Below are 16,943 nucleotides of genomic sequence, written 5' to 3'. Positions count from 1 at the left end.
ATTTGTATGCCGCCCCTCTTTGAGGACTGGTTCGCCACCACTGCCCTAACCCATATGCTTGGTTGCTGTTATTGATGGTAGATGGTAGATTATGGATACCAGTAGGCATCAAAATATTGCTAAACTATATCAGTGTATATAGGTATATAGGACCCTGACATTTACGTTGCTAAGTGAGACATTGAAATGTGCTCCATTTTACCACCTTCCTTGCACAGTTGCTGAGTGAAACACGACAGCTATTAAGTTAGCGACACAGTTTTTATGTGAATCTGGCTTCCCCATTGAATTTGCTTGCCAGAAAAATCACAAAGGGTGGTCGTATCTCCCATGGACACTTGCAACTGTCACAAATATGAATCAGTTGCCAAGGGTCCGAATTTTGATCACATGACCATGGGAATGCAGCAGTGGTCAGAAGTGTGAAAAAACAGTCTCATAAGTCACTTTATTGAGTGTCACCATAACTTTCTTTTTTTAAAAAAAGGTTTTTATTGGAATTTAAAAATTAAAAAGAAAACAAACACACACACAAACAACAACAAAAAAGAAACAAAAAGAAACACATGCATATAACAATATAAATTAACTGATTTTTAATCATCAATACCAAATTACTATTGTACACTGTTTTATTGTCTCTGTTAGCCGCCCCGAGTCTCTGGAGAGGGGCGGCATACAAATCCAATAAATAAATAAATGAATGAATGAATGAATGAATGAATGAATGAATGAATGAATGAATGAATAAATAAATAAATAAATAAAAATACATTTACAGAACAAAAGAAAAATACAGTGTTCCCTTGATTTCCGCGGGTTTGAACTTTGCAAAAAGTAATTAAATATTAATTTAAAAATATTTTGCGGGGCTTTTCCCTATACCACGGTTTTTCCCGCCCGATGACGTCGTATGTCATCGCCAAACTTTTGTCTGCCTTTAATAAATATTTTTTTTAATAAACTTTAATAAATAAACATGGTGAGTAATAATCTAAATGGTTGCTAAGGGAATGGGAAATTGCAATTTTGGAGTTTAAAGTGTTACAGGAAGGTTCATAGACAAAAATAGTGTATTTACTTCCGCATTTCTACTTTGCGGAAATTCGACTTTCGCGGCGGGGTCTCGGAACGCATCCCCCGCGAAAATTGAGGGAACACTGTACTGTATATAAAAAATTAGTGTTGCCATAACTTTCAGTGGTCACTAAATGAACTGTTGTAACTTGAGGACTATCGGTATATTGAAACTGTATATTTTTTTGTAACCAGGACTGGTGTTTTTTTTTTTAACCAGTCTGCTGAGAGTGGGTTCCTTTATTGCAGAACGATAAGCAATTTCTGACATATGCCCCTGTGTCCATTTATGGGTACCGTGTAGGAAATTACTACAAGGACTGCAAGCATCTTCCATATGGCTACTGATGCATAAATCCCGACCCTTAGACATATTGTGATCTGGGTATCAAGAGCTAATTATTCCCTTGACATTAGCCGAAACTAATTAACTTCCTTATCTGCTAAATTATATCCACGTTTGGAATGTCTTTGCTGAATGAAAGCTTTTCCTGGGGAAAATGCTAATTGTAGTCACGTGACCCTCATTTCACTCTCTCTGTCTCTCTCATACATACACATCCACAGAGTTTCAAACATGCCGAGTGTTCCCTGTAAGTAACTAATACCCAGTAAAGGACTACCAAGATTTTTACTACCACACTGTGGGCGTGGCTTATGCAGGACGCCCTCCATTATCTTTCACCATCTTTCAGTGCAAATTGGGTGCTCTGGGGTGGAGCTCCATTTTCGCTACCCCATTGCGTTCCCCCCCGTCCGGGCAGTAGCCCACCCCTGGTAATACCCATATTAATTATTCCTTTACTGCATACATCAGCGATTCTCAACTTTAAGGTGGGTGGATTTCAACTCCCAGAATTCCCCAGCCAACTTTGTCGTCTGGCGGGCCCCAGGGGAAGAGCCTTCTCTGTGGTGGCCCCAGCCCTCTGGAATCAACTCGCCCCAGAGATTAGAACTGTCCCCACCCTCCTTGTCTTTCGTAAATTGCTTAAGACCCACCTGTATTGCCAGGCATGGGGGAATTGAGATATGTCCCCCAGGCTTTTATATTTTTTATGTATGGTATGCGTGTGGTACATGGTTTTTAAATGATGGGTTTTTTACATGTTTTTTAATATTAGATTTGTTTACATTGTAATACTGTTATTATCATTGTTGTGAGCCGCCCTGAGTTTTCGGAGAAGGGTGGCATACAAATCTAATGAATTATTATTATTATTATTATTATTATTTGGCTGGGGAATTCTGGGAATCAAAGTCCACTTATCTTAAAAGTTACCAAGGTTGAGAATCATTGTCTTATATCAGTGATGGCGAACGTATGGCACGGGTGCCACAGGTGGCATGCAGAGCCATATCTGCTGGCACACGAGCCATTGCCCTAGCCCAGCTTCAACATGAATGTGTGTGCCGGCCAGCTGATTTTTGGCTCTCACAGAGGCTCTGGGAGGGCATTTTTTGGCTTCCAGAGAACCTCCAAAGGAGTGGGAGAGGGCGTTTTTACCCTCCCCAGGCTCCAGGGAAGCCTTTGGAGCTGGGGGACCACAAATCACAAGCCTACTGGACCCCCAAGAAGTTGGGAAATAGGCCATTTCTGGCCTCCAGAGGGCCTCTGGGGGGCAGGGGAAGCTGTTTTTGCCCTCCCCAGGTATTTAATTATTGGTGTGGGCACTCATGCATACACACCCTTTTTCGCCATCACTGTCCTATATCATTTTGGGCAGGAAGCTCACTTGCCCATCAGAAAGTTTCAAAGCAAGGTTATAGGAGCCCTATGGGAAAGGGGAAGGCAGAATTCCAGAAAACCAGCAGCAATCCATTTCGGACGTAAACACTTTAAAAAATATCCAGAGATACTTTACTAGAAGAACCCTCCACACCTCCACTCGCAATAGAATACCCTATGCCAGTGTTTCCCAACCTTGACAGCTTGAGGATATCTGGACTTCAACTCCCCGAATCCCCCAGCCAGCAGACGCTGGCTGGGGAATTCTGGGAGTTGAAGTCCAGATATCTTCAAGTTGCCAAGGTTGGGAAACACTGCCCTACGCAACTAGACTTACAATCCTAGGTTTAGAAAGCTTAGAACTACGTCTCCTTAAGTGCGACCTGAGAATAGCCCATAAAATCAGCTGCTACAACGTCCTGCCTGTCAACGACTACTTCAGCTTCAAATTCAACAACATTCGCGAGCAGACAGCAGATACAAACTTAAAGTAAACCGCTCTAAACTCGACTGCAGGAAATACAACTTTAGTAACCGAGTAGTTGATGCATGAAACTCACTACCAGACGCTGTAGTATCATCACCAAACGCCCAAAACTTTACTCTTAGACTACCCACTGTTGATCTCTCCCGATTCCTAAGAGCTCAGTAAGGGGCGTGCATAAGTGCACCAGCGTGCCTTCCGTCCCCTGTCCTAATGTTTCTTTTTTTTACTAGTGTCATGTATCTAAATATTGTTATATCTTTGTATACCACCAATACGTCCTTGACAAAACGAACAAACAAACAAATAAAATAAAAATAAATCCATCTGAGCACGAATAGTGAAGATGGGATGGCGGAGCGAAAGAGGGAAACGGGTTTGCCAACCACCCCAAATATTTTATTTTGTACAAGATGAGAATGTCCAGCTTAATGCATATATGGGAATTAAACTATTTCTGTTTCTCTGCTTTGTGATGAGTAATGTTTTAAAGAGAGATGATGTTGAGACTGATGGTAAATTTGGACCTCTTTAATTTTAGTGCACAGCTTCAATACGGAGTCTAGCCGAGGTACTGTAGACCATTTACCATTTTACTCATGCACCTGTTATGTCTAGCGTAAATCATATAAAGTTGTTGTTCTGCTTTGAGTAATGTATTAAATGTGTCGGGTATGATGACAGGAGAAACGTGTCAGGTGTCTACATCGTTCAGTCATCAACAGGTTCCCCTCCCTCCCCGGTGTGATTGGAAACACGTGACCCATCAGCCTCTCTTGGTAAACAATTTGGGTTTTCAAAATTGATAATAGCGCCAAGCCACAACCTGAGGTTTTGTAAGCATATTGATTTCTCTGTACAATATTACAGAGTCTCATTGAGGCAAACATGCACTGATACATGGTTTAATGAACTAATGGGGTATGAATTTGAGTTCAGACAGACACAGAAACCTTCTCCATCTAAGGCGAGAGAGAAAGGGGGGAAATTGCCTTTAAAAAACAGGAGCTGGTCTCAAAAAAATCTCCTTTTTAGTGACAATTTTTTAAAAAATGAAAAAGAAAATCCCTCTGCTTAATTTACTCTAATCCAAAGATCACATGCAAAACTTTTAATAATAATAATAATAATAATAATAATAATAATAATAATAATAATAATCCTAGGTGCTTGGGAAGCGCCCGACTGGTGATAAAATACGAAATCCAGCATAGTGATCTCGTTTGCTGTGTTGTACTGACATAATAATAATAATAATAATAATAATAATAATAATAACAACAATAATAATAATAATAATTTTAATAATAATTTTTAGATCTTCATATTTCACTAATTTTTCTTTTCAGGAGTAGCAGCTAGATAAATTAGTGTAACACAAAGATCTATTATTATAATTTATGTTTGGTATGTATGTGCTGTTTGGTTTTTAATTATGATAGGGTTTTTAGTTTTTGGTTTTTAAAAAAATATTAGATTTGTGCCTGTATAATACTGTTTTTATCATGTTGTGAGCCGCCCCGAGTCTTCGGAGAGGGGCGGCATACAAATCTAATAAATTATTATTAATTATTATTATTATCTGAAAATCGAGCTGCAACGACTCTGGCATAAGCCAGTGAAAGTGGTCCCAGTGGTCCTTGGCACTCTGGCCACAGTGCCAAAGGATCTCAGCGGACATTTGAAAACCATCGTAATTGACAAAATCTCCATCTGTCAATTGCAAAAGCCGCTTTACTGGGATCGGCAAACATAATTCGCTGCTACTTCACGCAGTCCTAGGTGCTTGGGAAGCCCCCGACTGGTGATGAAATACGAAATCCAGCATAGTGATCTCATTTGCTGTGTTGTATTGACAATAATAATAATAATAATAATAATAATAATAATAATGACGACGACGACATGGAATAAAACACTTTGACCTATATCCTAGAACAGAGGTCTCCAACCTTGGCCACTTTAAGACTTGTGGACTTCAACTCCCAGAATTCCCAGTATAGCTGGCTGAGGAATTCTGGGAGTTGAAGTCCACAAGTCTTAAAGTGGCCAAGGTTGGAGACTCCTGCCCTAGAACAGATTTAACAGATTAACAGAGTTGGAAGGGCTTTCTTTCCACCAAGGGCCCCCTTTAAATACCTTTTGTGGCCATGGTCCCCGAAGATTTAAGATTTAAATCATAACATTTCTTCAAGCCTTTGCCGAACCCTTGTGATCACATCGCCACCCCATCCCTTAAAACGGGAATCCAAGGACCACAGGTTGAGAACCAATCCCCCTACCTAAGACTTAAATGCAAGATGAAATGGACACAAATTTTTACTAAAAAAAATGCCCCCTTTAAATCATGCTGACAAGTAAGTTAGGCATGAGGTGACATGACAGCTTGTGTAAACTGCATTGATTGGAAATAATAAAACACAAAAGTCAACCTTTGTGCTTGAAAGACATCTTCAAAAAGGATACGATGGGCGTCCTCCAAATATCTTCATAATATGAATGACATATAGGACATGTCATCTAGTGCAGAGGCCTCTAACCTTGGCCACTTTAAGCCTGGTGGACTTCAATTCCCAGAATTCCAGCTTTGCTGGCTAGGGAATTCTGGGAATTGAAGTCCACCAGGCTTTGCAGGCTGGGGAATTCTGGGAGTTGAAATCCACTAGGCTTAAAGTGACCAAGGTTAGAGACTCCTGTTCTAGTGCCCAACACTCCTTCTTCCTGTAGTTTAGCTTTAAGAATGCATGCCGACATTTTTAAAGTTTGGTTTTTTAAAAAAAAACAATTTTTCCCCCATTGGATAGCTTTAGACAGAAATGTCAGAGGAAATAGAACCTTCTCCCCTCTTAACCAGAAAGAGAAATGCAAACTGAAATTGGCATTGCCAACCCTGAATGTAACCTACACAAGAAACAATGATATAAGGCAGTGATGCCAATTTTTTTTTTCCTCAGGTGCCGAAAGAGAAAGTGCCCACACCCATAATTCAATGCCTGGGGAGGGTGAAAACAGCTTCCCCCACCTCGCAGAAGCCCTCCGGAGGCAGGAAATGGCCTGTTTCCCAACTTCTGGTGGGCCCAGTAGGCTCATGTTTTGCCCTTCCCAGGCTCCAAAGGCTTCCCTGCAGCCGGGGGGGGGGGTAAAAACACCCTCCCCCATCCCCCCGGAGGCTCTCTGGAAGCCAAAAACACCCTCCCAGAGCCTCTGTGCAAGCCAAAAATCAGCTGGTCTGCACACACATGTACATTAGAGCTAAGCTAGGGCAATGGCTCGCATGCCAGCAGATATGGCTCCATGTGCCCATGCCATAGGTTCGCCATCACTGACGTAAGAATTAGACTCCATTGGTGGGAACACAATGCCGAAATAGTTGAGCCTTAGGTCAATCTATGTTCTGTGTTTCTCCATCTTGACAATTTTAAGATGTGTTGGACTTCCAACTTTTTCCTTCGGCAGCTGGGGGGAAAAATAGGATCGCCAAAATCCGACGATGGATATAGCACAAGAAGAAGAAGGACTTCAACTCCCAGAATTCCTCAGCCCATCCTGGTGCAGCTGAGGAACTTTGGGAAGTGAAGTCCATACATTTTAAAGCTGCCAGCACTGTTCTCAATCACTATATTGTCTGTTCCATACCAACATTAATCCTAAACAAATACATACTAAATACTAATCTTCTGGGTCTGCCTTCCAATGAGAAGATCCATTCCTCTTGATGGAAGAGAAAACATAGCTCTTGAAGCTGATTTGCAAAACATGGCTTGCAAAACACTTCAGTTATTATTGCCTGGGCTGAACCGCTTGTTCAATTAAAATCTTATTGAGTTCTTTTTCTTTTAACCCCAAATTGGTATTCTTACCAAGTATACATGGAGAAAGGCCGAAAGGAAGCAAGCGGTATTGTCAGTGCTCAAATTGATTTCCCCCAAAATAGCTGGACAGTAAAATGGATTCTTCATTTGGCTCACTGATCCGAGGGGCAGTGATACCAATTTTATTTTATTTTTTAAAAAGAAAAAAAAGAAGCCCACCCTGAGCTTGTTTTAAGTTTCTTGCTCAGTTCTATTCTTCAATCTATTTGCATTCAACTTCTTTCGTTTAGAAGCCTTTTAAAATTGTTAGCATTCATTATCACCATCACCATTTTTTTTGGAGGAAATTGAAGGAGCTGGGCTGTGGTGTTATTTCTTCATTATTATTTTTTTAGTTTGGAAGCCGGTGTTTTAAATGCTAGGTTAAAAGGCTTAGAAATTTTTAGCCGGCATCACAAGCTAAATTTGTTGCATTAAGCAAAGCTTTCAATGCATCACATTGAAACTGCTTGGATTTGCATTATTTCGCAGCTTTTTCTCACAAGGCACTCTGGGAAATGTCAATTTTAAAGGGTGTTTAAGAATTAAAAAAAATGTTTAAAGCAATGCATACAGCACTGTTGCTAAATCCCACAAAATTTCATATAAAGGCTGCAAGCTCACTCTCTTCCCCATCAAACTCTGTCGGACAAAGTGAGGCCTTCCTTAAGTTTTTAAGTCAAAATCCCAGGACTGGAATTGACCATGCTGACTAATTGAGGATGCTATCACCCACGAGCAAGTGCCCACCCCCATAATTCAATGCCTGGGGAGGGCAAAACCAGCTGCAAAACCCTGCCCCCTAGAGGCCCTCTGGAGGCTGGTAATGGCCTGTTTCCCAACTTCTGGTGGGTCCGATAGGCTTGTGTTTCACCCTCCCCAGGTTCCAAAGGCTTCCCTGGAGCAGAAGGAGGATAAAAACGCCCTCCCCTATCCCCCTGGAGGCTCTCTGGAAGCCAAAAATACCCTCCAGAGCCTCTGTACAAGCAAAAAATCATCTGGCCAGCACACACATGCATGTTGGAGCTGAGCTAGGGCAACAGCTCGCATGCCAGCAGATATGGCTCCATGTGCCACCTGTGGCAACCGTGCCATAGGTTCGCCATCACTGATGTAGTCTTTCAAACTAGCATTCGTATAGATTCTTTGAGGGGCCAATTTTTTCTTCGTTTCTAAAATATCCCAGCGTTCAGTGCAGTTTGCCCTTCTCCAACCTGTACAGGTGTGTTTGGGCCTCACAAAAAATCCCATTTCCAACTCTCACATTGAGAAGGGCTGCCAATACAGATGGCCTCGACTAGCGGTGGGCTACGAGCCGGAATGCTCAATTGCGCTCGCCGCCGCGGCTCATAAGTTCTTGCGGGACCAGCGCGATTTTGCTGCTGAACCTATAGAGAAGGCAAAATCGTGCACAGAACTGCAGGTGCGCCTGTGTTTCAGCATGCGTGGAAGCAAAAAAACCTCATCGAAATACGGGTGCACCTTGGGTTCCATGCGCGATTTTGCTTCCTCCACAGATGCAGCAGCAAAATTTCGCTGGTCCCGCAAGAACTTACGAGCCACAGCAGCAAGCGCAATTTAGTGTTCCGGCTCGTAGCCCACTTACAACCACAATTGATCCAAAATTTCTGTTGCCAAGCGAGACAATTAAGTGAACTTTGACCCATTTTACAACCAACCTTCCCACAACTGTTAGCTGAATCCAGCGGCTAAGTTAGTAACAAGGTTCAGTATCCGGTTCCTACCCAGTACAGGCCACACCGCACACCGATAATAAAATGGAAGTTGCATCCGCGGCTTTGGGTGTCCATCGCACGGAGCATCCCAGCGAGGTTTTGCTTCTGCGCATGGACAGGAAGCAAAATCTCGCGAGGGGATGCATGCAGAGAGATATTATTTTTGCTTCTGCACGGAAGCAAAAAAATCATCACAGCTTCATGTGCCTGGTGTGCAGCATGTGCGTCCCAGTGAGATTTTGCTTCTGCTCATGCACAGGAAGCAAAATCTCGCGAGGGGATGCATGCTGAGTGAGATTTCGGGTAGAAGCAAAAAAAATCACTGAAATTTCTCACGCGTCTGTCCCCCTCGTGAGATTTTGCTTCCTGTGCATGCACAAAATCTCGCTGGGACACATGCGCTTGCAGGCCAGACACCTGAAACTGTGCGCAGCACACTGGGATCGGCAAGAGTGGCAACCCACACCTGACAAGGTTGTTAATTCAATCTGGTTTCCCCATTGACTTTACTTGCCAGAAGGTCGCAAAAGTGGATCACATGACCCTGAGACACTGCAACCGTCATAAATATGAGTCAGTTGGCCGTCAAGTCACTTTTTCTAGGGCTGTTGTAAACTTCAAATGGTCACTAAATGAACTTCTAAGCCGCCCTGAGTCCTATGGGATTGGACAGCATGGAAGTCCAAAAAAAATAAAATAAAATTAAATTAAATTAAATTAAATTAAATTAAATTAAATTAAATTAAATTAAATTAAATTAAATTAAATTAAATTAAATTAAATTAAATTAAATTAAATTAAATTAAATTAAATTAAATTAAATTAAATTAAATTAAATTAAATTAAATTAAATTAAATTAAATTAAATTAAATTAAATTAAATTAAATTAAATTTTTTAATCGAGAACTTCCTGTATCTGCAGATCCTACCTCTCACGCTTATTTAAAATGCCCATCTCTGGAAATCATCCAAAATAACAAACATCAAATAAAACCCACCAGAGGTAGCACCAGAAATAAATGCACACTCACTTTTGTATCGTCCCACCAAGCCAAGCCATGGAAGAAGATTGATACGAGTTGGGCTCCCATCAATCTTTGCTCCTGCACAATTAGGATGCCAGTACAGGATTGGTTGTGAAAGCAATGTTTATTGAGCGGCCAGGCGATCTAACGTCCGGCCGACAGTTGCTGAAGGCGGGAAGCAACTTGGCACCGCCTATCAGCAGGGCTGATTCTATCAACCCAGAATGCTCAACGGGCCGCTCGGGCCTCTGGGAAGGTGAGGACGGACCCTATATCAGGGCCGGCTCGCCTCCCATACTTCCCTTTCGCTGCCAAGCTCTTTCCCCTGCAGACAGAAGAATAAAAGACACACCCTCTCTGAACCTCACCCCTGTTGATAATATGGACATGCCCTTATAATTCTCTTTGGCTGCAGTACCACAATGCTTTGCTATTGCATTCTTCCAAGAGATCTCCCGTCTATCCTACAGTTTTGGCATTCCCCCTTTGCACTGAAGTCCCTTACACTAACTAGGCATAATTTTGCTTTGCTTTTTTTGAGATCAGCCCAAGTCAACTAAGAGTTGCAACCTGTAGAGCAGTGTTTCCCAACCTTGGCCACTTGAAGATATTTGGACTTCAACTCCCAGAATTCCCCAACCAGCGAATGCTGGCTGGGGAATTCTGGGAGTTGAAGTCCAAATATCTTCAAGTGGCCAAGGTTGGGAAACACTGCTGTAGAGAATCCTTGAGGCAACCATTTGATTGTAGAGAAGATCGAATTTAGTGTGTGCTCCACAGATAAAAGGGAAGCTTTGTTACCATGCCCAAAACCAATAAATTGCCTGGACCAGGGGTAGGCAAAGTTGGCTCTTCTATGACACGTGGACTTCAACTCCCAGAATTCCTGAGCCAATCATGCTAGCTCAGGAATTCTGGGAGTTGAAGTCCACATGTCATAGAAGGGCCAACTTTGCCTACCCCTGGCCTAGCCGCATTAAATATTGATGTGAGACTGTTTCTCACATGTTCAGCCTTACACGCATGTGCGTACATGGCTTGCACACATACACACAGCTTCAAAACGTGCCTAAATAGGATAGCATAGTGCCGGGGTGGTGGGTGGCCACTCACTACTACCAGTTTGCCCAAACCCGCTGAATACCACCTGTGGAGTACATTAACTTATCAACCATAAGCCTTTCTCCTAAATTCTGCCCTTCCCCATGACCTCACCTGGAATCTGGAGATAGGAAGAGACTGCAGAACTTCAAAGAAAACCTTGGTGTCTCGATTTATTTAGGTGGAGAAAGCAGGCTCCTTTGCCCAAACGTAAGCACCGAAGGCAGTGCCGAAGGTTAGAAGCTTAACCCTGAACCTAAAAATCAGAATAAATAATCATTAAAGACCCTGAATCACCGATATTTGGATTTCAAATAGTGCCACCCAGAAGGGAGGGGGGGTTGTCAATTTACAAGATGGTGGGTGTGATGTAATGCAGGGCCTGAATCACACCGCCAACCTACTATTTAAGACAGGGTTTCCCAAGTTTGCTAAAGTTCATGTGAACTTCAACTCCCAGAATTCCCCCGGCTAGCTATGTTGACTGAGGAACTCTGGGAGTTGAAGTCCATGTGTATCTTAAAAGTTACCAAGGTTGGAAAACCCTGATTTAGAAGGTTTTAGCCCCCTCTGTAAAATCCCAAGATCTCTTGAACTGTGGTTGACTTGGTACATTTTGGTGGAGGAACAAAGCCTTATTCTCACATTATGCAATGAGAAAGAACAATTTGCTCATGTGTTCCATTATTTTTATTAAAAACCATCTAAAGTCAACTTTAGGACCCATCAGGATTGATACACAAGCCCAGGTTTCCTCCAAGCATATAGTTTGATTTTCAGCCTTATTTCTATTGTAGGTACTGCTATGTCAATGACCAAAAGAGGCTTAATTTGCTTTTAATTCAATCTCTAATGGTGGTGGGTTGCTAATGAAGCAAGTGGAAGTTTTACTGTGGTTTTAAAAATAAACAAGTTTGAATGCTTAGACGTAAGATATGAGGATCTTTAAAGGGACCCTGTTAAACGGAAATTAAAATAATCAGCAGTCTTGCCTATTTCCACAATCCCGTTCTTTAAAGCAGCATTTCTCAAATCTGGGAACTTTTAAGAGGAATGGACTTCAGCTCCCAGAATTCCACAACGGGCGTTGCTGACTGAGGGAATTCTGGGAGTTGGAGTCCACCGATCTTAAAAGGAAGCAAGGTTGAGAACGGCTGCTTTTGAAGAACGAGGGAAATAGCCATGTTGTGGTCATTTTCCCACTGGGTCTCAGCCTTCCCTCCCTCTCCCTCCTCCCCTTCCCCCAATTTTCCTTTCCTTGTCCCTCCCAATGACCGACTCAGCTCTGCTGAAGCAAATCAGTTAGGGAATTGGGTTATTTTGCGTTTCCGTTTTTTATTTTCACTTTTTTATTTTTCATTTTTTTTGTTCGTTTTCTTTTTTCCTTTTCTTTTTTCTTTTTTTAATTTATGTACTACAGAGAACAGTGTCGTCTTGTGGCCGTTCTCGTAGACTGTGTTGGTTTAACAAGCGTCCAACCCTTTTTTTGTCTTTGTTGTTCTTTTCTTTTCTTTGTTTCTTTCTCTTTTTTTTTCTCCTTTTTTTTCCTTCTTTTCTTTTCTTTTTTTGTCTTTCCTGCTCCCTGCCCCCCTGTTCCCACAGGCTGTGCGTTTGTCACGTTTTCGACAAGGGCAATGGCACAGAATGCAATCAAAGCTATGCACCAGTCCCAGACTATGGAGGTACTGTATCATATGCCCTTTCGTTGTTTCTTTTTTTGTGTGTGCATATGACTGAGAATGTAAAGCCGTGCGCTCTTTGGAGAAGATCAGATGTATGACAGTCCTAGGCAAAACTTCCAAGTTCATTAAAGCCCCATTTTCCCACCATTCATCTCTCTCACCTACCCACCAGTGAAGGGCTACGGAAACTTTTACCACCACACAGTGGGCATGGCTTATCCAGGACGCCCTGTGTTTTCTTTCAACATCTTTCAGTGCAAATTGGGTGCTCTGGGATGGAGCTACGTCCCGTTCCGTCCGGGTAGTAGCCCACGCCTGCTTCTCAGCCCACAACTTTTTTCATTCTTGGACATTTGCTTCTCTTAATGATCTGAGAACAAATCACTGACCTCCTTTTAGTGGCATTCAGACTTTTTTTAAAATAAAAAAGTTTGTTAATATGTCATTTTGCTGTCTGGCATTTAAGATGCTAGTTTACCCGAGATTAATTTTTCAATTTTTTTAAAAAAAGAGGTTAATAGTGAAGCTGGCCTCTGTGAGGCTGCCGAGCCTAAGCTTGAATTGGCCAAGTACACCCTATTATAGACCTATTACGCTCTCATCAGCTAGCCATACCCTTACCACGATTTGACCCTGCAGACTCTGCCTTGCAAGGCAGTAATTTTAACATCTAGACTACAGGCTTTCTTCCATATATACATTTTTACATATACACAGTGAAGGGCTACCAATTTTTTTTACTAACACACTGTGGGCGTGGCTTATGCAGGACGCCCTGCGTTTTCTTTCAACATCTTTCAGTGCAAATTGGGTGCTCTGGGGTGGAGCTCCATTTTCGCTACCCCACTGCGTTCCCCCCCCCCGTCCCATCCGGGTAGTAGCCCACCCCTGCTACTCACCCCACAACATTTTTCATTCTTGGAAATTTGCTTCTCTTAATGATCTGAGAACAAATCGCTGCCCTCCTTTTAGTGGCATTCAGACTTAAAAAAAAAAATTAAGAAGTTTGTTGACATGTCATTTTGCTGTCTGGCATTTAAGATGCTGATTTACCCGAGATTCATTTTTCATTTCTTTAAATAAGAGGTTAATAACGAAGCTGCCAAGCCTAAACTTGAATTGGCCAAGTACAGTGTTCCCTCGATTTTCGCGGATTCGAACTTTGCGAAAAGTCTAAACCACGGTTTTTCAAAAATGTTAATTAAAAAATACTTCGCGTTTTTTCCCCCTATACCACATTTTTTCCCACCCGGTGACATCATATGTCATCGCCAAACTTTCGTCTACCTTTAATAATTTTTTTTTAATAAACTTTAATAAATAAACATGGTGAGTAATAATCTAAATGGTTGCTAAGGGAATGGGAAATTGTAAATTTAGGGGTTTAAAGTGTTAAGGGAAGGCTTGTGATACTGTTCATAGCCAAAAATAGCGTATTAACTTCCGCATCTCTACTTCGCGGAAATTCAACTTTCGCGAGCGGTCTCGGAACGCATCCTCCGCGAAAATCGAGGGAACACTGTACACCCTATTATAGATCTATTTCGAGCTTATTACGCTTTCATCAGCTAGCCATACCCTTACCACGATTTAACCCTGCAGATTCTGCCTTGCAAGGCAGTAATTTTAACCTCCATACATACATTTTTACATATACACAGTGAAGGGCTACCAAATTTTTTACTAACACACTGTGGGCTTGGCTTATGCAGGACGCCCTGCATTTTCTTTCAACATCTTTCAATGCAAATTGGGTGCTCTGGGTTGGAGCTCCATTTTTGCTACCCCACTGCATTCTCCCCCCATCCGGACAGTAGCCCCACCCCTGCATATACATATATTTTCTTTCCTATCTGTTTAGATGTATCCCCTTTTTCCAAGGGCCTAGTAAACAGTCACATTAGACCCACATGAACCGAATTGCTAGAAACTGCAAACTTTCATTCCATCATCGACTTGACATATTCAAGCTTAAATTATCCCCACATTTTCATTTTTTTTTAAGGGAGCTCTCTCCAGCCCAGTCTATGATTTTTTTCAGAATTTTGCATACACACAAACACACACACAAACAAACAAATACACAAAATGCCTCATGAATTGACTGTGTCTTATTCTGGATCTTCTGAATTAATCATTTAAGACAGCATGTTCTATATTGTATTCTGTACTGTGTATCTGTGTATTAATTAATTCTTCTTAAGCATTTGGATGTAATGTGCACTTTTTTCTTGCTTTTCTTTTTTAAAAAGAAAAAAACCTCTTGAGATGAGGAACGTTCAAATATATATGTAAATATATATATATATATATATATATATATATATATATATATATATATATATATATATATATATATATATATATTGCAAATGCTCTAACCTCCCAAAGCATGCTGGGAACTAAAATCCCAAAATTATTTGGTCTGTGTCGTTGAATGGCTTTGTGTGATGAGCAAAGAAAGAAAACAATGAAAAAAAAAGTCTTTTTTTTAAAAAAAAATGCATGGAAATGTCTTATGTATTCTTGAGAAAACACTGATATTAGCATTGCAGTGTCCGTTGTTCTTCAACCTTCTTTTGGAATTATTTCGATATTTTATAATCAATTTGTCTTTCTTTTCAGTGCTATCCATTTTTTTTAGATTGTATTAGACATGATGCTTGCCACAGAAAAGAATGCAAATCACATGAGAAGACGCATGCTTCTGTGTGCAGAATATTATATACTATATATATAGTATATTATATATATATATTATATATTATATATAAAATCTCCATCCTTTTATGTGGCCTGCTTTTAATATTTTAGCGAGTATATTCTATTATGTTTTGCCTAAAGACAAAAGGATGGATAGAGACAGACAGATAGAAGATAGATAGATAGATAGATAGATAGATAGATAGATAGATAGATAGATAAGGTAGATGTATATTATACATATCTTTGATTGAAAATTCCAGAGATTTGAAATCAATGTTTATTTGCCTAAGTTTTAAAATTAAGTTTTAAAGTTTTAAAATGATAATTTTTCAAGAAATCCCCACCACCAAAGGATATTAAGGATTCTGACTTGGGTCCCTGGGAATTATCCATTTGGAGAAAGAAATAGTCCTGGATCTTGGCTACATTGGCAAAGTTTGATGGGACTTGAAGCTTCCTGCTCTTAAGACATGGCACCCTCTAAAACAGTGGTTCTCAGCCTGGGGACCCCTTTGGGGGTCGAACAACCGTTTCATAGTGGTCGCCTAAGGCTATGGGAAAAGACAAATTTTCCATGGTGTTAGGAACTAGTTTCTATTCTGGTGCCTTGGCTCACTGACAAAGAGATAAGGTAACAGAAGTCAGGATTAGTTGGGAAAGGGATGTTATCGCCTACTAAAGGGGGAGAAAATCTTTCAACTGTTCGTTTTGTATATTACAAAATTATATTTTTTCTCTTATGGGGTAGGCTTACGAGGGATATTCCCACATTATGTTTCAGCCAGCTTCTTTTGAGTTGTCCCCATTCTGGTATCAACAGGCAGTTCTCCAATCTCATTTTTACAACAATAGAGGAAGTCTAATAAAATAGAGGTCCATAGTTTTGGATGTGATTTTAGTACTGAAAAAAAGTTGTTTGGTCCAGTCTCCAATTAATAAAAAAAAGGTTGTGTGCGCTGAAATTTGATGAAAAAGTTCACACAAGACATTTGGACAAGAGAGCAGAAATGTATACTCTCTCTCTCGTATACCAAAAACGATTTGCAAAGCATGGTACTCTTCACAAGAAGAGACATGGAACAGAAGCTAAAGAGCAGATTAATATACTATTACAAGACCTCCCAAATCCTATACTAGCTAATCTAGCATGGTGGGTTACAACCTATCACAGAGGTATACAGAATTCCTGCCTAAATATGGTCTACATCCTGTTTCCTTTCTACTAAAGATGAATAGTACCCTGTATGGTTTATCTTATGCCCTAAACATATACGATTTGGGTAAACAATCCCTTCCACACGAGCAGCAGATGGTTATCTTCTTATCACAAAATTTAAACAGCAAACATTTATCTTGTTAAAACAGAACCTAAAACAGCAGACACTGATCTTCTTAAAATAAAACTTAAACTATACACAATGGAAGGAAAGAAGGGAGGGAGGAAGGAAAAGAAGGAAGGAAGGCAGGAAAGGAAATGAAGGAAGGAAGGAAGGTCTTCTCAATGATAGATAGCAAGTGCCAATAAGAAAGGGAATCATGCAATTTATTTAGCTT

General features: G+C 40.8%; 1 protein-coding gene across 30 annotated transcripts in view; it reads left to right on the top strand.

Moving 5' to 3' along the window:
- The window catches only part of CELF2 (CUGBP Elav-like family member 2), a 591,098-nt gene that overhangs the window by 507,932 nt on the left and 66,223 nt on the right, over positions 1 to 16,943 (top strand). For 18 of the 30 annotated variants that reach the window (XM_070754402.1, XM_070754404.1, XM_070754391.1 and 15 more), the window contains 2 exons: positions 3,829 to 3,858; positions 12,604 to 12,683. In XM_070754402.1, coding sequence (XP_070610503.1) covers positions 3,829 to 3,858; positions 12,604 to 12,683 — 110 coding nt within the window. The remainder of the gene's footprint in view (positions 1 to 3,828; positions 3,859 to 12,603; positions 12,684 to 16,943) is intronic. The other 12 variants (XM_070754411.1, XM_070754414.1, XM_070754408.1 and 9 more) reach the window with 1 other exon arrangement.

Source organism: Erythrolamprus reginae, chromosome 6, assembly GCF_031021105.1.
Source record: "Erythrolamprus reginae isolate rEryReg1 chromosome 6, rEryReg1.hap1, whole genome shotgun sequence".
NCBI lineage: Eukaryota > Metazoa > Chordata > Lepidosauria > Squamata > Dipsadidae > Erythrolamprus > Erythrolamprus reginae.
Note: the sequence above shows the minus strand (reverse complement) of the source record. Positions and strands in the feature narration are given on the sequence as shown.